Source organism: Pezoporus flaviventris, unplaced genomic scaffold (genome assembly GCF_033815535.1).
Source record: "Pezoporus flaviventris isolate CSIRO_AGI_PZ_B2104156 unplaced genomic scaffold, CSIRO_AGI_Pfla_v1 ptg000036l, whole genome shotgun sequence".
NCBI classification, from domain to species: Eukaryota; Metazoa; Chordata; class Aves; order Psittaciformes; family Psittacidae; genus Pezoporus; species Pezoporus flaviventris.
In genome coordinates this window covers 41,152,248-41,175,543 of record NW_026892584.1, presented here as the reverse complement: position 1 = coordinate 41,175,543, position 23,296 = coordinate 41,152,248, and the positions used below count along the sequence as shown (strand labels likewise).

The 23,296-nt window shown below is 37.0% G+C and overlaps 1 protein-coding gene across 8 annotated transcripts in view; it reads left to right on the top strand.

Annotated features, from left to right (window-relative positions):
- Positions 1-23,296, top strand: part of PPP1R13B (protein phosphatase 1 regulatory subunit 13B) — an 87,029-nt gene that overhangs the window by 52,571 nt on the left and 11,162 nt on the right. For 6 of the 8 annotated variants that reach the window (XM_061464111.1, XM_061464104.1, XM_061464110.1 and 3 more), the window contains 6 exons: positions 14,850-14,951; positions 15,955-16,129; positions 16,524-16,720; positions 18,523-18,687; positions 19,515-19,695; positions 20,592-20,747. In XM_061464111.1, coding sequence (XP_061320095.1) covers positions 14,850-14,951; positions 15,955-16,129; positions 16,524-16,720; positions 18,523-18,687; positions 19,515-19,695; positions 20,592-20,747 — 976 coding nt within the window. Of the gene's footprint in view, positions 1-11,837; positions 11,990-14,849; positions 14,952-15,954; positions 16,130-16,523; positions 16,721-18,522; positions 18,688-19,514; positions 19,696-20,591; positions 20,748-23,296 lie in introns of those variants that run through there. The other 2 variants (XM_061464109.1, XM_061464108.1) reach the window with 2 other exon arrangements.

Here is a 23,296-nt window from a genome sequence, read left to right as displayed (position 1 = left end):
CACAACTTCCCTCGGCAACCCATTCCAGTGCCTCACCACCCTCACAGTAAAGAACTTCTTCCTTATATCCAGTCTAAACTTCCCCTGTTTAAGTTTTAACCCTTTACCCCTTGTCCTATCACTACAGTCTCTAATGGAGAGTCAATCCCCAGCATCCCTATTAGGCCCCCTTCAGATACTGGAAGGCTGCTATGAGGTCTCCACGCAGCCTTCTCTTCTCCAGGCTGAACAGCCCCAACTTTCTCAGCCTGTCTTTATACAGGAGGTGCTCCAGTCCCCTGGTCATCCTTGTGGCCCTCTTCTGGACTTGTTCCAACAGTTCCATGTCCTTTTTACGTTGAGGACCCCAGAACTGCACACAATACTCCAGGTGAGGTCTCACAAGGGCAGAGTAGAGGGGCAGGATCACCTCCTTCGACCTGCTGGTCACTTTCCTTTTGATGCAACCCAGGATACAGTTGGCTTTCTGGACTGTGAGCGCACACTGCTGGCTCATGGTCATTTTCTCATCAACCAACACCCCCAAGTCCTTCTCCTCAGGGCTGCTCTGAATCTCTTCTCTGCCCAACCTGTAGCTATGCCTGGGATTGCTCCGACCCGGGTGTAGGACCTTGCACTTGGCATGGTTAAACTTCATGAGGTTGGCATCAGCCCACCTCACAAGTGTGTCGAGGTCCCTCTGGATGGCATTCCTTCCCCCCAGCGTACCAACTGAACCACACAGCTTGGTGTCATCAGCAGACTTGCTGAGGGCGCACTCAATCCCACTGTCCATGTCAGTGACGAAGATGTTGAACAAGACTGGTCCCAACACCGATCCCTGAGGGACACCACTCGTTACTGGTCTCCAGCCGGACGGACATTGAGCCATTGACCACAACTCTTTGTGTGTGGCCATCCAGCCAGTTCTTTATCCACCGAGTGGTCCATCCATCACATTGATGTCTCCCTAATTTAGAGACAAGGATGTCGTGTGAGACAGTGTCGAATGCTTTGCACAAGTCCAGGTAGATGACATCAACTGCTCTACCCCTGTCCATCAGTTCTGTAGCCCCAACATAGAAGGCCACCAAATTGGTCAGGCAGGATTTCCCCTTAGTGAAGCCATGATGGCTGTCACCAAGCACCTTGTTGATTTTCATGTGCCTTAGCATGCCTTCCAGGAGAATGTGCTCCAAGATTTTGCCAGGCACAGAGGTGAGACTGACTGGTCTGTAATTCCCCAGGTCATCCATTTTCCCCTTCTTGAAAATGGGGGTTATATTTCCCTTTTTCCAGTCGTCAGGAGCTAGCCAAATCAATTTCTGATCAGCGTGAACTGCTCTGAGCAGGGGTTACTGAACCCCTTCAGGGTAACTTCCAGAGGCTCTTTTCTACCTACCTATTCTTGATTCTGTGATCAGTGGCCATGAAACAGTGGTCATACAACGTTGGAGTCTTGTGTGCTTCCCAGTATTTTAGGTTGTGATCCAAGCGTCATCCTGCAGAAGCAGCAGCTGCCTGAAAACAGTGAGACAGATGAAATACAGTTGTAACCACTGGGGGTCAGTGGTAGACAGGAGAGGGACTGGGGAGCCACCAGTCGTGCTGCAGTCACCAGTCATCAATAGGAGAAGTGGGTAAGTACTTAAAGGAAGTACCAGAAAGAGGACTGGCTGGCTGATGATGGTTGTCCAGATGAAAAGGTAATGAGATAAGTTTTTTTGAAGATAAGGAAACAAGAAAGCAGATGCAGCTCAGGAGAAAAAAAGGATGAGATAAAGGAACATGATGAAAGTAAAGTGGATTTGAGTAGAAGTAGACTAGTGTGATGAAAACAAGCCTCTGGAAGTTACCCTGAAGGGGTTCAGTAACCCTTGCTCAGAGCAGTTCACATATATGATGATAATACTCGTTTTCTGTAGTTGGTTCAAATTGGTTTTCTATTTGATAATTTGCTTGGGGAGCATAAAATGGCAGCTTGTGGTCTCCTGTACCATTTTCTCTTTATTTTTGCTGTTTCTAGTATTAAAATTGCTTCTCCAATTTAAAAAGACTGATATCAATAAGCTTTTTCCCTGATGGGTATTGACTGAAGCTGTTGACAAGAAATACAAAATGGAGCCTGATTTTTTTTTTTTTTTTTTTTTTTTATTGCTCACTATGAAATTTGTGCTAGCTTTAATGTAAAAGAAACTTGTGTAGAAGAAAAGTTCACCATCGTCTCACACTAGAAAGTCATAGTCCTGTATGTTTTCTTAGTCTTGAAGCTTTGACCAGTAGATAAAGGTGAGAATTAAAATTCTATGCTGATTACATAACAGAACTGAACTCCATTATTTCTATTCAGGTAGTTCACAACAGGTAGTCCAACTGTTTTAGCATCAGGTGGCCATTACACTTTAATGCTGGGGAAATTGCTCGGGAAACTTCCGTTAACAGATAAACTTAAAACTTCTTCATATATGTACACATAAAGCAGCTTTGAATACTACTGGTTTACCTTAGGAGAGCAATCTGTTGCTGATAGAGAGTAGATATAGCCGTCTGATGCAGTCAGTCTCTATCATATTCCATTGTGACAGTAGTAAAGCTACATTGATTTTGAGTTCATGTGGTATGGCTTGTCAAATTCTAGGTTTAGAGTTTAGATAGGTTTACATGTGGTGACAAAATCCTTCAGTATAACTGTATGCTGTTCATTAGCTTTAGTGATTCATCCATACAAGTGCAATAAAAGGCATTAAACATCTAATACACACTTTGTCATCTATTTCTTATGATATGACATTTTTTAAAATGCATTCTGAGAAGTGTCTGATAAAGAATTTGCAAAGATGGCTGAATGGGGGTTCACAAGTATACTTGCACAAGTGAAATACTTTAAGGTTTCCTTAGCCTGTTGACAAGGACATAAAAAAAAAAATTGTGAGGAAAGAGGCAAACAAGTTAAATTTTTAACAGAAGTAGTAACCCCTAGAGAGAAGAAATGGTGAAGGATAAAGAGCTTAGTCTGGAATAGAAGTTGTTCTTCACGCCTGAGATGCAAATTGAATTTTATATAAGCTTGTAAGTATTAAGTATTTTCTGTTTGTAACATTGAACAATGTATTTGGAAGAGGTTGCCATTCATGTGAGAAAGGTTTTAATCAAATTTGTTTAAAATGAACAAATAACTAAGTCTCTGGAAATCTAGATTCACTTAGGGGTGCCATAGTAAAGTCTAAGCAATGAATTCCATTAAAAGATGGTTAAAAACTTAGGCACAAGGAATTCTAACATTTTGCAGAGAAGGAAAAAAATTCTGAAGAAATTTGCTTGTAGGCTGCCTAGAACATTTTGACCATGTAAAAACCCCTAGTAATCGGCTCAAATTTTTCATAATTTTCTGTTGCAACTTTCTTTGTTGCTTTTGTTAAGGAGACGAAAGTAGCTGTATCTGCTACTTCAGTCAAGGGTGTTCCCTTTCCTAAGACATACATTCCTAGAATCATTTTCACCCCTCAGAGAAGGAGCCTTGCCACCCCTACAGCAGTCTTCTGCACTGTCAGATTTCTTGTTCAAGCCATGGATCAGCTTAATAGAGTATGGATTCTCCTTGGACTGATACAGTTCTTCATAAGTCTGTCTAAAGCACCTTCCAGACAGCTGGCAGAATCTTGCAGTTCAAAAAATAGAAAAACTAATCCAGTTAAAGGCTTAAGGAAAAAAAGAATGAAATTAGGAAGTGTATGGGGGGCCGGGTGGAAAGTATAGTCAAAAGCTAATTTTAATGTATCCAAATAGTTTTTGAATTCTTGCTGGACTAGAAATCCCAGTCTCTTCAAACCTCAGTAAATGATAGTTACATAGGGTAAAATCTCTACCACACTAAGTAACTGAGATCTATAAGAAAGAACTTCTATGAAACTGTAGGTAGTTCAAATGCTTCTGACCTCGTACCTCACTCTAAGGCCTCTTGTAAACTTTTCAGGCAGAATCACATCATTCTTGGATTTGGCAAGTCATGAACACTGTTGTGACATGTCCTGTGTGATCTCAAATATATTTCAGTTCATAATGAGCAAAGTTACTAGATGCTTACATTTTATAAGAATAATTTGATACCATGCAATTTTCCTGTTACAATTTTAATTATGATAGCATTAGTTTATTACTAATATTAGCTTTTAGTATCTGACTTAGTTTGTTTTGAGGAGCCTAACATTGTTTGTCTTGCTGGGAACAGGAAACACTCTTGGAACACACTTGGAACATTGCAGAAGGACGATTTTCCTTCTTGCCTTCTCCATGTATTTATATAATCTTTGATCTCTGTCACTCTAGATATCAAATATCTACCTGTATGACTATAGATATGAGAGATACTCACCATAAACAGACTTGTGGTATACGGCCACTCACATACACTCACTTGTAGTATACAGACTTCATAGTTCTGCTACTCTTCTGGGCATCAGAAATAGTTCTGCTCAACAAGTTACAGGGAAGAAAGGTATGGTTTTCTAGTCTGTAACAGTCAACAGGTGGCTTCCCATTTTTTCAGAGGAGGAAAGACCTAAACTGGGCTCTTTACTCAATCTAGACCTTTAGATTCTAGTTTTACAGGTCTGACTTTGCTTTCCCTCAAGCATGGCTCTGCAGTTTTACAATAATACTTAATTGTGTATGTCCATGGAAGTGAGAGGATGAAAAGTCCTGTTTGCTTGCTTAACCTCTAACTGTAGTACTTACTTTAATATATTTGCATTGTGAACGTGGAGCTATACAATTGACTCTCTTCCCTAAATTTCTAACTAAATAGAGCATGTGGAGAACTGCCTCCAGTTGTCACTGCACACATAGATCCTGAGATGCTTGGCCTTTATATAAAGGTAGAATAGAATAAATGAGTGCTTCAGCTGACACATAAGATTATACACGTTAGCTCATAAAGTAAATGTTACTTAAAAGAGTTCATTTGTTATTTTTCATGAAGTACTGCTGGGCTTTCACAGTCCTTACACTGGCACTGTAAACTTCAATGCCTTTTGTCGTAGTTGTATCCTTTTACAGTCACATGAGAATTGTTTTTAGTTAAGCCATATATTTTAATATTAAGTTACTGTATGGGAGATGGAACTTGTATTTTCTTTTATTTCTGCAGTTCCTTGCAGGAGACAGATTATGAAATTCACTGTGGCCATGCAGAGCTCTAAGAGCTTAATTGCAGAAGCTTGAGAGTTTAGCTTTCCAAGCAGCTTTCACTTCTGCATGGGAAACTCTTCTTGTACTTACCAAGCCAAGGTACTTTTCAGGCCACCTTTAGAGTTCTCTCTTTTATGTAGCTATGTCATCTGAAGATTAGTGTTGCCTCTTATCTTTTCCAGAGTCTCTGTGGCTTTCCTTGTGCAGTGCTGCTGTGGCCTCCTTTCTCTGACACACATTTCCATGTTCACTGACTTGTTCATTTAGTTTCCTGTCCATCTTGCCTTTGGACACCTAACATACCTGTTTGCCACCTTCATGTTTTTCCCAGGCAAGTGAACTTTTCCATTTCTCTATTGTCTCTGCACTTGCCTCAAGTTCCAATTGTTGTTAGGTTTGTTCCCCCTACAGCCTTCCTCAGATCAAAGTGAAGAAAATGAAAGACCCTTTGGCTAATTTAGGAGCAAGGGAGTTGAACTTGTTTTTCTTCTCTTGTTCCCACTGGATGATCTTACTCTCAGCTCATACCTTTTCTTGCTTGCTAAAAATAAGCCTGTTCTTTACACGGCTGGAATACTCACTGTATTATGCTTGGGCATACAGTTCTTCATTAAGTGTCCTTATGGAGACCCATTTGGCTGGATCTCTTCTGTAAGTGCACTGAATCATGTTCAAATTACTTTCTTTAAAGAACGAAGAGAGGGTGAACTTGCATGTAATTTGTGAATTTGACAAGGTAAATTACAGCTTTTTATGGTTTTTATCTTCCACAATATTATAATTTTTAGATAATTAAGAAATTTTTAATGTGGCTTAGTATTTTCTTTAGTGTTCAAAAGTCTTAGGTCTAGGTTTTTTTGCTGTAGTCTTCTTTGACTTGCAGCTTCTTGACTTATGCTATTATACACATGCTTTGGCTTTATTGCTGGCTCATGCTTTTATCTTGTGTGCAAGATTTAAGAAAAGTATGTAGGGAAAAGTATACGGCAAACACTGGAAAGGTTATTTGCATGGGACTGTAGTATCTATTCTGACTGTACTGTTTGCCTTTTATCTCAGACAGTCTCTATTAATAAGGGAACTGTTAAATTTCAAGTAGTATGGTTTTCTGTCACTTGAAACAGTAAAATTAAATACCAGCAGTAATGATTTTCCTGATCTTTTTGGTATTCAGTTTTTGCACCGAGTTGGTAATACCACAGAAATTCAAATGGAACGAGTAATTCATGTGGTTTTGAAGCTAAATTGTCTGTATGCTTATATCTCCAGTTTGACCTGATAACTGCAAAAGAACTGTGTATTGGGCAACATTTTCCATTGAATATGAAAAGTGCAATGAATCAATCTGATCGTAGTTGACAGCTGGCTTGATCTTGCAGTGATTAGGTCTTTTACTGCTGGCAAAATCCACTAGCCTTTTCCGTTAGCTGATTGTTGATGAATGCAGAGACACAGCTTTTCATATTGATAAAGACTTTGGGGAAACATTTATTTCATATAGAATAAGATTAAAAAATATCCTACCTCCTCTTGATTTCACTGAGACAAAAGGACGTGTAGAAGCTCCTAAGACGTTTACAGTTGTTTGCTGTGAACAAGCCAAATCGAGTTAAACTATTGCAGCCAGAAAGTAACAGAAACATGGAGTTGAAGCATGTTGAAGCAATGCAAATGTTTGCAGCTGATGGGCAGTGCTGCAAAATAAAGATGTGCTCTCTTACAATTACATGGGAAAATACCAAACAGGTAATTAATTCTCAAATTTAGTAGTGGACATGTTATTTAAATACTATGTAGCTTTTGCACTTTAAATGATTGTGGGGTTTGTTGTCACATGGATGGAATGCAGACTAGTTTGGGTTTTGTAATGCCTTATCTCTGAATTGAAATCCTAAACTAATCAGATTTTGTTACGTGTGTTTGCGGTAATTCTTAAGTTTTAAGACCTTATTGAAAGCTTGTTACTTCAAAATGTCATGGTCAGCTTTTGTTTTAACTCCTCTGGTTTTATAGGAAGTGCCAGTCATACACCAAGTTTCATAACATCTTTCAATTCCAAGGTACATATTTTCAGTGCTTTCGTACTGGAACATTTTGCAATTGATTTATTCTGTTGTTCTCATATGATACATCCTCACAGAAAAACTTCATATCGGAACAATTACTTCTGAGCAGAATAAATAGTTTATCTTAATCATACTTAGCTATTCTATCAGAATGTTACTTTTCTAAAAATCCAGAAAAACATAGTTCCAAGACTATTTTCAAGGACACTTAGTGTGTTTCAACATGTATTGCAACATGTCTTTTAAAATCGCTCTGAGTAAAAGGATTGGTATTGTAAACAGGTCTGAAGTTTTGTGCACAGCTGATCTGTCATTTCTGTAAGAATGCATAATTTCAGATAATTCTTTTTTGTTAGGGAATGACGTTGATATTTTGATTAATTTCAGCTACTGAGTGTTCTAGCTGATACTGAGGTTAATATAAACATGCTTAAGATTTCTGTGGCTGTTGAATAGTGTCTGCAAGCGCAAGGAAGAAAGTCTCTTAAATGATTTCTAGATACTACTTTCCTATGTGGTAGAAGTGAATTATAAGCAGCTCATTTTGTATGTAGCAGATGTTCAATATATACTTAAATCCATTTCTAATTTTGAAAATCTATTTTACCATTGTTTTGATTTTTGTTCTGCCTGTTCTTAGCTATTCTCTGCAAAATAGAGGACAGCCTCCCTTGTAAGATTTGTAAGATTTCTGCGGAAGCGATATGGGAACAGGAAATCTGGAACCTGTGGCTTACACTAAATAGACTTAATAATAATATTATATAGAGTGACCTTTATTAGCATCAGCAAATTGGAGAAATTGCTAACAAGGTGGTGTAATTCATGAGAGATATTAAGTTTTTTGTCTAATATAGGTGTGAGATGTATGATGTGAGATTTTTCAGCAAATCGTGATACAGTTGAAACGTGTTTATTTTAAGAATCTGTTAATGCATTTATTTGCACGAATAAAATAACATTTTCATTATACATTTCTGAGTAAAGTTGCCAGATTCCATTTGTAATGTTAATGTCAAGATTATTTTATTATAAGGAGAAAGCACGTACTAGGTATATTTTTTATTATTCTTTAATTCCCAATATTCAGGCTGCCTTTTCTGGGTTTAATTAGCTTGTTCATTTCCATTAAGCTAAAAAAGGCATGTGCTATTGTCATTGAATTGTTTAAAATGGATTTCTGCTATCGGCATATTTCTGACCCAGTTAAAAAAAATGCAAGGCAGAGCTGTGGGTAAAGCCATTAAACTGGAAATAACGTCATCCATGTTGAGTTCAGCAAAAAACCTCTATTTTAGTTTAAACAGAAACAGATATATTGTCTTTTTTCTCTAATGTTATGTATGAGTTTTCACACAGGACTTTCAAATTGTCTTCTTTTTTTCATGGCACTAGGATCAGGTTTAATGGAAAATGTGGACAAAATCTATTAGACATCATAAATTTGGTGATACATAGGATCAGCATGTTTCAGAAATGTAAGGAGGTCAGAATCAATAATCTTCAGCAGATGCTCCATCCTGTGTTTGCCTCTCATAGTCCCTACATGGCACAAGGAGGCCACATACTTTTCATATAAGACCTAATTGATAGAGAACTGGTATAATTTCCCATATCTTCCATATGTGATGGAAGCTTTCCCTATCACTACTGTTGTGCTGAGGACAGACAGCCAAGTTGTGTGATGGCTGTTCTTATTAGCAACCTCTAAAGCTTTGTTGCCAACTGGGCTAGTTAAAGCATCCCCTAAACTATGTTACCTTGAATGAGGTGTAAGGCAGAAAAGTTACAAGTTACTGATGGACTTCTGCTGCTTGTGTCCACGTTAGCATGTGGGAATTTGGAAATCTTTTGCTAGATTCAGCAGGCAAAGCAAAGCTGTTCCTTTCTTTCTGCTCTGGCAGTTAGGTAGTTGCACAGAGCTGTAGCTCTTCCTTCGCTGTAAATGTGGCACAGAGGATAATGCAGCGATGGCCCACTGAACTCCCTGGTTTGGGGAGGCTGAGAATTGTCAGAGCCCTGATCCCAGTCTGGAATTCAGTGGCTGGGCAGTGCTCCAGTCTAGCCACGTTCATGCTTCATTCTGGGAAAATGCTCATTCAAGTAATAAATTACTGCCTTTGTCCACATACTCATATATCTAGTCCTAGACCTGTCAGTTCTGTTTTTGTTGTGTAGCTATATAGATTTCTGGGATTTGACAGCTCTACAAAGATAAATTTCTAGTCTGGATGTAAGATTTTTATTCCCTCATTTGCCCTAGGAAGGAGCAGCAACTTTAGAACTGCTATAGATTATGGAAAATTGAGTCTTTCAGTATATGCAGTAAAACAAAGAGTATTTACTTTGCATTTCTATGTAGGCGTTTTATGCCTTCTCAGGAGCAACTTGCAGGACCTTTCTGGCCTTTGCTGTTCCTCCTATTAGGCCAGTAAAGATGATATTTTCTTTTTAACATGGCAAAATTGCATGCATTGTTAATAAATCCCACATGAGGGAGTAAATTCTTCAGACCATGAACCTGAAGGACTCTCTTCTTGGATTTCTTTCTGTTGCCTCTAATTCAGCACTCATCTTGTCCTCAGTCCATGTTTCTGGGGGGGGTGATTACATGCTGGTTGATTACATTTTACTTGGGTTATGTTGGACTTTGAAAATTGGTGGTTTGACCTGAAATCATCTCTGAGTGTGACAAGAGCGAAGGGTGGGCTAACGTACTAAAAGTAAAGTAGTAAAAGAGGGAGTAAGGATAGAAGGGATGGAGGTGACTGATAGGAAGAAGACTAGAAAATATGTGTTCATTCATTGTACAAGAATAGGCATAGGAGAAGGTGGAAATTGGCCAGTTCAGGAGGTTTGAGGTACTTTAACTTGCACTTCCTAGTTCAGGGTCTTGGGAGGAGAACTGAAGAAGAATTGTGTGGGAGACAGGAGTGAGCACCTATCTTGAGGGAAGGAACAGATAAGAGAAGTTAATGACATAGTAGCTCTTGCAAACCTAGAACAAAGATCTGAGGAGACAGCATGCAGGAAGTGATTGGTAAATTCTTGTACTGCTCCAGTTTTCTTCTTCAATTAATTGGTCACATTATACTTTACACTGGCTATTTGAGATTCCTAGGCATTGCTGAACCTAAACATGAGATTGCCCATCATTACGATGGCCTGTAAAGCTTATGAATATTTGTTGTTTTCCTTTAAAGCTCTTATTTGTGTAAATATTTCATTATTAGTTTCAAAATAACTTTATGTTCTTCCTAGTGCAAACTTATAAAATGATCAAAAATAAGTATCTTCATTGCTTAGACATTGAGGCAAAGAAATGCATAAAATCCAACCACATCCTAATTATGATCTTTTATTTCAAAAGGTCAGTATCATGCATTTTTTTCATTTTTATATTGACATAATTAGATTCCTCTTTAAAGATAGTTTTCCAATGGGAGTAAAGGCAAAAAAACCCCACTGGAATCTGCCCTTATTTCTTACATGTCGTTACAACAGTACACTCTGTCAAATAAATAGTTTTGAGTTTGGGTACAATTTTCCATTTACTATTGTGGGTTTCCAATAACTAAACCATTTCATAATAGCTTAGGAGTATGCAGACTGAGGAGTGTGTGATGATAGGCAGAAGAGCATAGTGTGAGGTTAGAAAGAAAGGAAGGAGGAATAAGAAAATGAATTTTCAGGGTGACAAGACTAATGTGTTAAAGGAGGTTCCTTTTCTTAATTAAATGCCTAAGGTATGACTTGTTTTGAGGCTGCTTGTAAACTCGTTCCCAAACTGTTTAATTACTACTGTACCATTCATCTTACCTGTCTCAAAATATTAATCATGAAATGGTAAAAATATTAGCTTGTAGTAGGAGGCTGACATCAGAAGCTGAAACTCCAGTTCATTACAAATTCTGTCTCTCATCACAACCTTTTAAAGTGCATGCTAAACAAAATAAATACATTTTTATAAGATTCTTGCTGATATTAAGAAATTAGGGAATATAGATGTAAACTATTCTTGTCTGTATGAGACATACATAATACTTCCTTAGTGCCTAATAATGCAGTGCTTGCTCCATAGCATCTCATTTAGGAGTTCATCTCTATGTGTAAATGCTTCTGTGAATCAATGAGAAGAAATTTACAATTCAGCAAAACTGTCTGCTTTGATGTATCACCGTGTAGCGAATGAATCTGTGGAATCTGAAGGAGTAGATATTTGTAGTGGCTTTTTAGTACCTCCTTCAGAAGGCAGTTCTGTAGGAGGGAGTTTTTTCTTGCTGCAGGAGGAAGGAGGAGATCTGGACCTTAAATGTGATAGGCTTGTGTTTGTTATGAGAGGTGAGTGACTTCGTAGATGAAGTTGTTAATAACTAGCATGAACAGTGCAAACTTAAGAATCTGAGAAACCAACAACCTCATTAAAGAACTGAGAAAATGCAGCGCTGTCTTTACCTTGCATAACCTGAGGTTCTGGAGAAGGACCGGGGCTGACTTCCTTCATTGGTGGCGTTTGTGTACAGATTATTACAAGCAGACTCAAGGAATATAAAGTGCTCCGATTGAATTGATTCAAGTAGATTGTGGCAAGATTGTGTTTTTCATGCTGTTTCAAAAATTATGTTGTCCTGTTCTGGAGACTTCAGCAACAGTCTATCTGAAAACAATTGATTTGATGTCGAAGAGGAATTCTGCTTGGTCTGGTCACTGCTTTTGCCATGTGGATGAAAAAGAACAAACTGCGAGTGAAGTTGCAGGTTTAAATCTTTGCTTCCTCAGCTGCCTCTTCTTTTCTTTTCTAAGTATAGTGTAGTTATTTTAAGTGAAAGGGACACTTACTGGTATTCAGTGAGGTAAACGTTAAGGGATTTCTCATAGGGTGTTTATATTTAAATGGTTAATTATCACTGTTCCCATGTTCTTGTGTTCTGCCATGTATAAAAGGTTTTTAGACACTATGCTTTCTGAACGGAACATTTTACAGTAGTTAATAGCTTCTTCAAGGAGAAGCTAATATTTGCATTAATCTTTTAATTAATCTTCTATATTTTACATAATATAAAATAATTTGGTACTTTTTCCAGGCATTATAAGCTATGCTTTCAAATATGCTTATTTAAAACAGTAAAAATTCTGAGCTTTTGGATCAAACTGTGTTGTGTATTTTTTGTTTCTTTTGCTTTTTCAAAACAATTTCTTACTGTTGTGCATTCCAAGTTACGTTTTTCACTTAAAAAATCTGTAATTTTCACTCTGTGAAATGGCTTTTTTACTTTGGAATATGCACAGCCCCTCTACAGATGCCACTTTTTGAGTCTGGATATATTTTTAACAAGTCTTCTTAGCAAAATAAACCATCTTTATTTTTGGACAGTGTTATGCTGAAAATTGCTACTGGAAATAGAATGAGCTATCAATGTTGTTAAACCGATGATGAAAGCAGGAAGAAGAGAAATATCAGACTATGCAAAATCTTCCCAGTGCAAGTTGTGTATTTTTGAAACAGAGCATATGTGTATTGAGAAAATACTGTCAATTCACCCCTCCGTTCTTAAAATCAGCGATCAAAAACCTTCAAGCCATTCTGAGCCCCTTTTAAGAATTACCTACAAACTCCAGCAAATGCAGATTAAGAAGTTTAGGGTTTTCTGGTAGAAGGTCATGCCAGAGGAAGTCAGCAGAGCATGAACATGGTTTGGGAGCAGCATCTCGGTTTTGTATGTTATTTTTCTTGTCTCAAGTTAGCACATTTTGGTTTGTGGATGACACCTGGAAAGGTTTCCTTACTTTCTTACCCAATTAGTGCCTCTCAGCCTGTAATTATTAATAAAATGTCTCTCTTTGATTTATTAGCTGGTGGCCACAGATGTATACAAGTTCTTTGGCCTTAAAAAATACTGGGAAAGACTCACTCGTCTGTCATAAGTCATCCTAATAAAAAAGTACACGCTACTGTGTTAAATCTTTTCTTTTGTTCTCCCTCCCTTCCTTCCCCCCCTTTTTTTTTTTTAATTACTGTGTTCACTAACAGAGTGTTGAAATAGAAAATTAGTGGTTTGGGTGGATTTTATCTTTTGTTCTGGTTTCACCATTCTATATAGCTATAACTAAACAGATATTTTTAAATTATTTCTCTAATATGAGTAATTTTCATTATTGTTGACTATTTTGACTATTAAGAGGAGTTTGAGTTGTAGCATCCACTAAGAATTACAATTTTGCTCCATAATTTATTCAGTAGGAAATATTCAGAGGGACAGTAACTTTTTAGAAATATTTTTGTCCAACATGTCTATATCATGCGTCCAAGATGCAGCAGCTTGAAAAGTTACTGTTCAAAATCTGGCTCATTTTAGTGACTGACCTTGAGGTGCTTATCTTTACTTGAATAATTGTATGCAGAAACAGGAATTGCTAATTGGATTTCAGGTAGAAAAAACAAAAAGGAAAAAAAAAGGAGAAATCGGTCATTTTAAAACAAATAGTATTTTCTGACTGAAGGGCTATTCTGAACTTCTTACTTTCTGGAAATTTTTTTTAAAGGCTGGTATTTTCTTTCTGTGCAAATGCTAAAGTTGTGGTTAACCAATGGAATTTTAAGATTGTGGTTTTTGGTTTTCTGAGTAGCAAAGCAGGTATTTGGCAAGTGTCAGCCTCTGGAATTTGTCTTGCTACACACTGCACTCTCTTGTGATTGCATAGTAAAAACTGGTTGAAGTGAAGTAATTTAGTGTACAGATTTCAGTTCTGTTCGTTGGCAGAACTATGAATATACCAAAACAATGCATTTATTTTCAAAACAACATATTTGGTCTCACACATTGTCACAGCATTATATAAATTTTAAATAATTTTCAGTAATTGCCTTTCTACCCCAATTTTGTAAATATTTTGTTAGTTTTGATATGCAAAAGGAGTGATAGAGCCCCAATAATATCTTATTTTCTCATTTAGAGGTCACTCAGTAGTAGCCATTTGCTTATCCAAAGGGGATCACTTTGCTTCGCTTTGTACAGACTTTTTTCACTCAGATTGTTACCTTAAATGCTCCAATCTGCCAGGAAATTTCACCATTTTCAGATGTGAGATTGGTGATGGAGATAGCTTTTACCTAAGCCTTTGTCTAAAGGTTCTTATGAGGTCTTGTGCTGCGCTAAGTAAATAATGCTAGCCACGTTAAAGCTACCAAGGTAGCTACACTGAAAATATTAGAAAAGGAAAGAAGATTCTGATTCCAATACTGCTTAAAATAACTGCTTGCATGTGTGTTATCACATGTGCTATACCAGTGCTGTGTACTGATTCTGCAGAATATCTAACAGGACAGTGTTAAACATAGTATAAGGGCTTTTCTTCTCTTGTTTTGTCTCCTAATGTTTTCCTCTTTTATCTGCTCTTTCAGTTTCTGCTTTTTCTGTCCTTGGCATGTGCATGGTCTGTGTCCTTTATTTCTGCTCTGAGCTTCCTAACTCTTTCATAGAGATCCATCGCTGTTCTTTCTCTGAAGACTGCAAAGGAGGCTTTAGCCTTCAGGCTCTGAGGAGTGGGGATTTAGCTTCTATCATCAGAACGCTTAATATACATCAGCACATTGATGTAACATTTTGTATTCTGCAGGTTGGGAATCCACGTGTTGAGCTTACTCTTTCTGAACTTCAAGATATGGCTGCCCGACAACAGCAGCAGATTGAAAATCAACAGCAAATGCTGGTTGCTAAGGTAATAATTGTATACAGATCATAATAAATACAAATTTCCTTTACCATATGCAAGTGTAATTTTCATGGATTTTAAAAAAAATTAATTCATTCTAGTAAGCTCAGGAAGACTTGAATCCATTGTTTTACCAAGTTAATCAGGCGATATACAACATTTCAGTGTAAATGACACTATAACAACCCATGTCATGCTAAGTTATGTGTCTTTAGAAAAAAATATTAATAGCTTTTATTTGTCTCTTTTGTGAGGCCCTCTTCATGATCTGTTATAGATCAAGCTTGACTTTATGCTCATCTTTAGTAGCTCATTCACTCCACTGTAGCAATAGTGCTGTGAGATTGTGCCCATTTCATATATATTCACTTATTACATTTCCAAAGTCTCTGTGTTACAAGAATCAAAGTATGTTTTCAGGGTGAGAAGTGGGTTTAATGTTTCTGACGTTGTTGTGAGTGTTACAATATACAGTATGCATTGGATGCTTGGAGTATCTAGGAATCAACCTATCAATTTTGTAGCTCTTTCTTGATGGAAATAATGTGGAAAAGGAAACATTTTCCTTGTGCGCCCAGCAGAAGGACTGTTATTTAGAACTGGAACTTGATCTTGGGGTAGGTCAGCTTGTTAAAAATGGTGTGTTGGACCTATTTTGTTGTCTGTGGGAAGCCAGATAACATCATTGCAAGTTTGTTTTGCAACGGCAGGAGATCAGTTAATAGTGTCAGCAAAGAAATGCCAGAGGAAGCTTCATGTGCATTTGAATGAGTGTTCAGGCGAGGGTTGTATTTGCACATATATGTAAATTCGGTCTAAAAAATCTTAAATATCTGCTGTAAAGCAGATTTAACAGTGTAGAGCACTTTTCTAGAGGGACTGATAAATCTTTTAACCTTTTAACTACATTTTTAACAGCAACCTTTTCTGATTTCTGGAAATATAAAACCCCACTGATCATCATGATGTGTTTTTCCAAGGTAATTTTATCATTTTATCATTTTATCAGGAACAACGTTTGCGTTACCTGAAGCAGCAAGAACGTCGTCAGCAACAGTCTGTTTCTGAGAGTGAAAAGCTCCAGAAACTTAAAGAACGTGTTGAAACCCAGGAGACAAAGCTGAAAAAAATCCGTGCCATGAGAGGACAAGTGGACTACAGCAAGATAATGAATGGCAATCTGTGTATGTAGAATTTTTAAGGAGCATACTTGGTTTAATTTACTGTTTTCTGCATGACTAGCAAATAATGCTATATTGCTTGTCATTATAGGATTGAAACAGGATTTCAGATAGAATTTTTTTTGTCTTAGTGGGTGTGCTGTGTTTCTATGAAATGTGGATATTTTGTAACTCCTTGTTTTCTATAGTCAGACATAAAGTTAGAATAAGTCTATTCTGTTAATATTAGGAAATACTACGACTGTTAGCAAATTCCCAACACATAAGTATTTTATATGAGTATGCATGTACTAGATTTAAAACGGGAGCATTGTATTTATCAGTACCTGTAGAATTAAAAAATTAACAACTTCTGTGTTACTTAATTGCTTCTTGGTTTTTATCTTGTTAATTTTAGCAACTGAAATTGAGCATATAAGTGCCATGTTCCAGGAAAAGCAGCAGGAGCTACAGGCTGCAGTGTTAAAAGTGGATCAGCTTACTCAGCAACTGGAGGATTTAAGGAAAGGGAAACTCAATGGTTTTCAGTCTTACAATGGACAAATGACGGGACCTGCAGCAGTAGAATTGAAAAAGTTGTATCAAGAGCTACAAGTAAGTAATGGAGAGATGCTATTTGGATGTCGGCTGTAGATTTTAGAAAAGTAGTCTTACTATGCTTATGTATAGCCATTTGGTTCTGCAACATCACATAAAATGGGTTTTTTGGAAAGCTGTCAGTGTGTGAGGTTGTAGTTAGCATATAACTCTCTTTAAAATAGAATCTCATTAGCTTTAAGAACCATTTTTGTTGTTGCTCATACACATTATGATACAAAGTGCAAAAGTGTTCTGAAGGGCATTTCTCAGCCCCTAATACTGCAATACTGAATGTTGACATAATCTACTACTTCTTCTAATCTCTCAATAAATTAAAAAAAAATAAAAAAAGTGGTATTTTTCTATTTTTCAAAAGAACTGGATGTAGCAAGCTCACTTAGATGGCATCTTAGCTTTGAGGCATGACTGGGCAGTGAATAAAAGTAAATTTAAACTACATTGGGAAAATACAGCTATTATATCTTGTGTAAATAAAGAAAATACGTAAGACTTAAATAACGCAATTTAACAGAATCATCAAAAATAAAAGCTGCACTATGTTTACTGCACTATATAGTGCTCTTCAGCTGCAGTATATTCACACAGCATTCCCTGTATCACTATTGTTTATCTTCCTCCAAGAAGACTGTTAAATCTGAAGTGCAGTTCTCACATGAGTAATAAAATACTCAACTTATATTGAAATTTTGTCCAGTTTTTATGTTTAAAAGTTATGGAATACTTAACTGAGTGCCAATGTGTCAGGATTTGAGGGCTTTTTTTAATTTATTCATGTACTTTACTGTGATCAAGGCAACAACTCAAATATATTTCATATACCAAAATCAGTCTCAACCACTTCTTATATGAGCAAGTACAATATAACACAAAAGCATGTGTTTTCATTAAGTAGGAATGATTCCTTTTTTCTCCTCTTTTTCCCCTTTTCCCATTTATACAAGGCATATATGCCTTGTGAGTATTTTGAAGTGAGTATATTGAAGATGCTCAACAGATTAAGATTTCTTTTGTGCTTCACAGCGATGCCATACACATTTGTCAAGACTTAAATTTGCCTCAGGTGTTTTTTGCATGTAACATTACCATGAAAATTGAAACACTGAGACAATACTGTCAGAGTTATTGAAGGTATGAAAAATTGCCAGTGGGAAAGCAAGAGAAATAATTATAAACACTGTCATGGTTGATTTAAGCCATAAAGGTAATCCATGTCCTAATCTGCTGGAAACCTGCTGTGAAGGTTTCAGTTTAATCCTTCTGTAGAGAGGAAAATCTGTGCCCAGTCCCTGCACTAGCAGTTCAGTTAACCTGACATCAAGAAGTTTCATGTGGAACTGGAAATAGAATCAATAACATAATTTCTGTTACAAATTTTGTATCACTGAGTTTTCATGATAATCAGTCTCAGTTAAACATAACTTTTAATAAACATTTTCTATGATTTAATTTTTCACAGTGGAATTCAGTTCTGAAATGGCTCTATGCCTATTTCTTCAATCCATTTGCTATAAACAGGATGTAGCTTACATGTATTTAATAGGTATCCACTAGTTTATTAGGACATTCTTTTGCTGTTTTCTTTTAAGAGTTGGTCATGGTTGCATGGTTGCAAATGCTTATTTGACAGGCTGTGTAACATTAGAGATATCAGAACAAGTTGCCAAGTCAAGTCGCTTTGGGTTTTTTAACACTGTATTAAAAACCAGCTTGACAACAGACAGAATGAAGGAACTGCCCTAACAAGTGCTTTTTTCTTTCTTGCTTCCTTTCTTTCTATTTTTTTTCTCTTTTCTAAGATTCGTAACAGGCTTAACCAGGAACAGAACTCCAAGCTTCAACAGCAAAAAGAGCTCTTAAACAAACGCAATATGGAGGTGGCTATGATGGACAAGCGAATCAATGAATTGCGCGAACGACTGTACAAGAAAAAAGTTGAGGCACGTCAAAAAGAAAACATTCCTGTAAGATAAACTGTTAAAAGGGCCACACTTTAGTTTATCAACAGCCTATAAAAACTACACTTTTTCCCAACTGCATAACACGATTACATCAAAGAACCTGTTTTAAAAGTAATAGGCTTCTTTATTGTAAGGTTTTCCATATCAGAAAACTGGTAGACCGAGTGTGTTTTCTTTTTCTTTATAGCACAGACCATAGTATATTAAAAATTATGGTAGTTTATATTTCTAGGAAGGAAAGTGTAATTATGGGCTGTGTTTCAAAGCATGAAAGCATAACAGTTTGGGTTTTATAAAATACTGATCTTCCAGTATGGAAAATTGAAAATATATAAGTGGTCTGATAAAGTTAGCCTCGATAGCTGCCTGGAACTTTGATAAGAAATCAGTTGCACTGTAGACCATTTATCTAAGGATCAGAGAGATCAGTTCTGGATTTCCATACATATTTGTAGCTGGAGGTATTGCTCTGAAAAAAAAACAAAACCCACCAAACAAACCACACATACGTAGTTGAACACTTAAGAACTTATTTTAGTCCATTTGCCTAAGAAAGGCCCAGTGAAAGAGACCTTACACAGATAGAGCTTTCTGCAAGAAATTTATTTGCTGTGGCTGAGAAATCTAATTTTTGATGTGTTGATTTTAACAAATGAAACTTACACTTTATGCTTTTTTTTGTAGAAGCATGGAGCATGGTAACTTAATTATTAAGGTGTCTTAGCTGTAGTGCATGGTTCTAGATAATTAAATTTAGACCTCCTGTTCATGCACAAATGCCTAGGGTAAATGGAAGTTCACATTTCAATTTGTCTGTTTTTTTATTTTAGTTGAATCGTATTAATGGCACTTCCTCACCCCAGTCATCCCTGAGTGCTTCAGGAAGGGTGGCAGCAGTAGGACCTTACATCCAAGTTCCAAGTGCTGGCACTTATGCTGTACCGGTAGATCCAGTTAAACCACAGTCTCTCACCATTACTTCTAGCTCAACACATGGAAGATCAAAATCTGGTAAGTACTTCAGTGCGGTGCTTATTAATACATATGGTTTGGAAAGGAGTAATAAAGAAAAAGAGTAATCTTGGGAGCACCAGTGTTGGCATAATCACTGTACTTGAGGAGGCGTTTCAGATGTCTTGATACTGTTCTGTGGATTGGACATTAGTCATTTGATATAAGGTGGTTTTGCTTCTTTCCATTAATTTTTCTTAGGAGACTTGAGTGTTTTCGTTGAAATTTTACTAGATGGTACACAGCTAAAAGGAGCACACGTTCCTTCACACATTGTTTGTTTTGTCTTTAATAGTTTTTCAGTTAGTATGTTTGAATATAGTAATTAATGAATAATCAACTTTGTGGTAAACTATAGTATAAACAACTATTTACAGTAGGTTGCTTTTTGTCAGGTAAAACAAAACTAGTAAACAAGAAAAATGATAATACTTCCCAGGAGACTACATAGAAAAAGAAGCAGGGGGAAGTTTGCAGCATGCTTCCAGATGGGGAGGAAGAAGTAGAGGGAAGACAGTCTGGTCTTATGGAAAAGTTGTAAGCCTAAGGAATGACTCTAATTGTGAAGTGACGGTTTTGTTTTCATACGTGGATTCCTCTTTCACTTATGCGAAAGGACAGTTTATAACTTTTAAGTTCACCAACCAAAAATAAGTCACTGTATTTATTACACCAAAGGTATTTGAATATTCTATGAGATAGATTTATATAAGGAGAAGCTTATATGCTCCCAGGTAGAAAAGCAATTAGGAATTTTTTTTTCAACTGTCATGCTTTTATTTCTCATTATCTGAGTGTTCCTGTTCTAATTTCTCCATTGTCATTGTTATAATTTTTCCACCACTTTTTTTCTTTCTTTTTCTGTGTAACTGGATCTGCCTTGGTGTGTCCGGTAGAGACAGACTGTGGGTGTGTGAAAAAATCTCCAGACACGTGGAAGGTTTCTGATTTAGACATAATAGTGGATCCTATTCTGTCACCTCCCACTTCTCTTCAGTCCGCTGTTCACAATGTCATCCGCCTGGCACCTACTCTGTTTGACACCCAGCACTGTGAGTCCGTAGAAGATCTCTGGCTAGCTAAGAACGCAGGTTTTAATATGGTCATCTGAGCTCTTGCGTACAGATGCATATTAAACAGCATCTTTAGAACTTGTGTTGCAGTCTGGCATGCAGAAAATATAATAAAATTGAAATATAAAATTTTTGAGAAGTTGCTTTTCATCTTTGAAGGAAACAGATTTGCAGCAAATTCATCCCTGGAGTACTGAAGTAGTGTACTAGGGATGTGTTTTCTTCATTTAAAAACCTTGACATTTTCTAATTGTAATTAGAAAATTTTGTGGTAATCACCAAAGCATGTATTAGTATGTCTCAGATAAGATACATGTATTACATACAGGTTTAGCTTGAGTTACTTTGTGGGGAAACTTTGAGTTCCTATGTTGCACTGGCCCCAGAGCTGGGATAAAAGCTCACTCTGTCCTCAGCAAGAATCTTGCTTACTTTCATTGGACAAAAAAGTTATACCTGGTTTGCTTTACTAAGTATCCTGGGTCCCAACCTACAAAAAATGTTAGGTGAAGTCAGAGAAAACACACAAAACCTTTTGTGTCTACATGTTACTGTCTTATTTGTGTAAATGCAAAATGGAGTGATGAGAGTTGAAATACTCTGGGTGTTAGGTAGTCATACAAGCAGCAGACAAGAGGGTACATTCTGGGGAGAAAAAAAGCCAGTTGGCTGAAATGGGTGTGGGGTGACTGAGAGCAGGAGCTAGTGAGGGCTTGTCGGAAGGGCGTTGCCATCAGATGGGCAAGAGTGTCTGGGACCAGCTCAGCCTCACCAAAGATAGCAGGAGGCAGATGCTGTTTGGTTGCCTCCTCTTAGCACCTCCCAGGCAGCCTCTGGTGCCATACGCCGCAGCTGCAGATTGCAACAGAAGCTTAAGTGCATGAGATTCAGCTTGGCTTGTGGGAGTACGTGAGAGGTGCGTTTATAAAACATGCATGGTGGTTGGCAAGTCCGCCAGCTTGTAACAGGAAGGACATGAAAGTGGGAACAGTTACATCTGATGTTTATGTAAGTAGAATGAAACAGAGAGGTTAGAGGAGAGTCTAGTCTGTTACCTCAGAATTTGGGGGTGAACATGCTAGTATTTGGAATTCCAAGGATTACAAAACGTTTTTGTATAACTAACAGGAGAGTGTGGGCTTGTGTTTGCAGGTAAGAGAATTAAAGTCTTTGCTGCTTTTGCTGTTGTTACTGTAAGTGCCTTCTTAATAGCTACTTACAGCTAAATATGGTTTTGTGTTTAGCGTGAATCAGTTATAACACCTTTTATTGATCTTCAGAAGCTTTACTGAATCATAACCTTTCTGGAGTTATGGAACGTCTTATGTAGATTGTACGCTAAATGTTAATTCAGTGCATACATGGAAAATTTGCCCTTATTTAGGGTCACAGTGTCTAGCAGTAATCTTCCTTGGTCTTGCTTTTGATAATCACATGACTAAAGCTAATAACAAACAAAAACCATAACATGTCCAGTTCTTGGATGTTGCCAGTACTAAAGCTCGGCCTCATTACTTCCTGGCATTTTGCAAGGGTGAACTGATTTCTGGACTATATTCTCAGTGTAAAAATATGCAAGTGTTTTAATGACCAACCACAAAAATACTCTTGCTCCAAAGTAATTCTCTCTCAGAATTCAAACACAGTTGATCTGAATTTGGAGTTTAATACAATATAGTTTGTGTAATATTAAAGAATGGTCTGCACATATAATTAAAAAATAATTACTATGGTATCTTAAATGCAACAGGTACTTCATTTTTGCTCACTTTAAAGTGAAATTATTTTAACTAGCCTATAAATAGGTTTATGAGCTAATAGAGTGATTTTGCACTCACAGTGAAAACACTGGTTGGTAATTGTCAAGAAATCTTCAGGTGGTCATTTCATGAACAGAAAGTAGAATGGGAATGTTAAATTCACTCTAATGAGAATGTTTCTATGCAGCTTATTTATAGATTATCTGCTATACTAAACAGAGGGTGGCAAAGGATTCTGGAAATAGTCTTTCTGATTCCATTTTCTAGTCACTTAAATGAAATGGGAAGTTACCATCAAGTACCTCATTCTTATTCAATGGTTTCTTACTGTGGGGTCCAGAAATCTCAGTAAAGCTCCACACATGTGCAAACTGCTGCCATTTTTTGTTATCTTCTAGCATGGCTATGGCTACGTGTCACATGTCATCTTTACTGATCCGAAGTGTTCCACTAAGATAATTCTAGGCAATAGGAAGGAGAAATGATACCTGGTTTCCTTGGAGTAAGAGAAACCTGAAGTTTAATGTTTTCGAGGCAAATGAAAGCCTTAGGATCTAAACAGAGATCTATTTAGTTAGTATAAAACAGATCTAATTATCAGGCTATTTAAACTCTTGCTTACTTACAGAACAGAAACCAAATAGTCTCACACAGTTGATAAAGTAACACATCAATGTACCTAGACTTCTTAAAGATTTGTTGCCTCCGTTTATGTGCAGCTATGCATGATTGTTATGTACATGATAAAGACAAAAGCCCATAACTTGT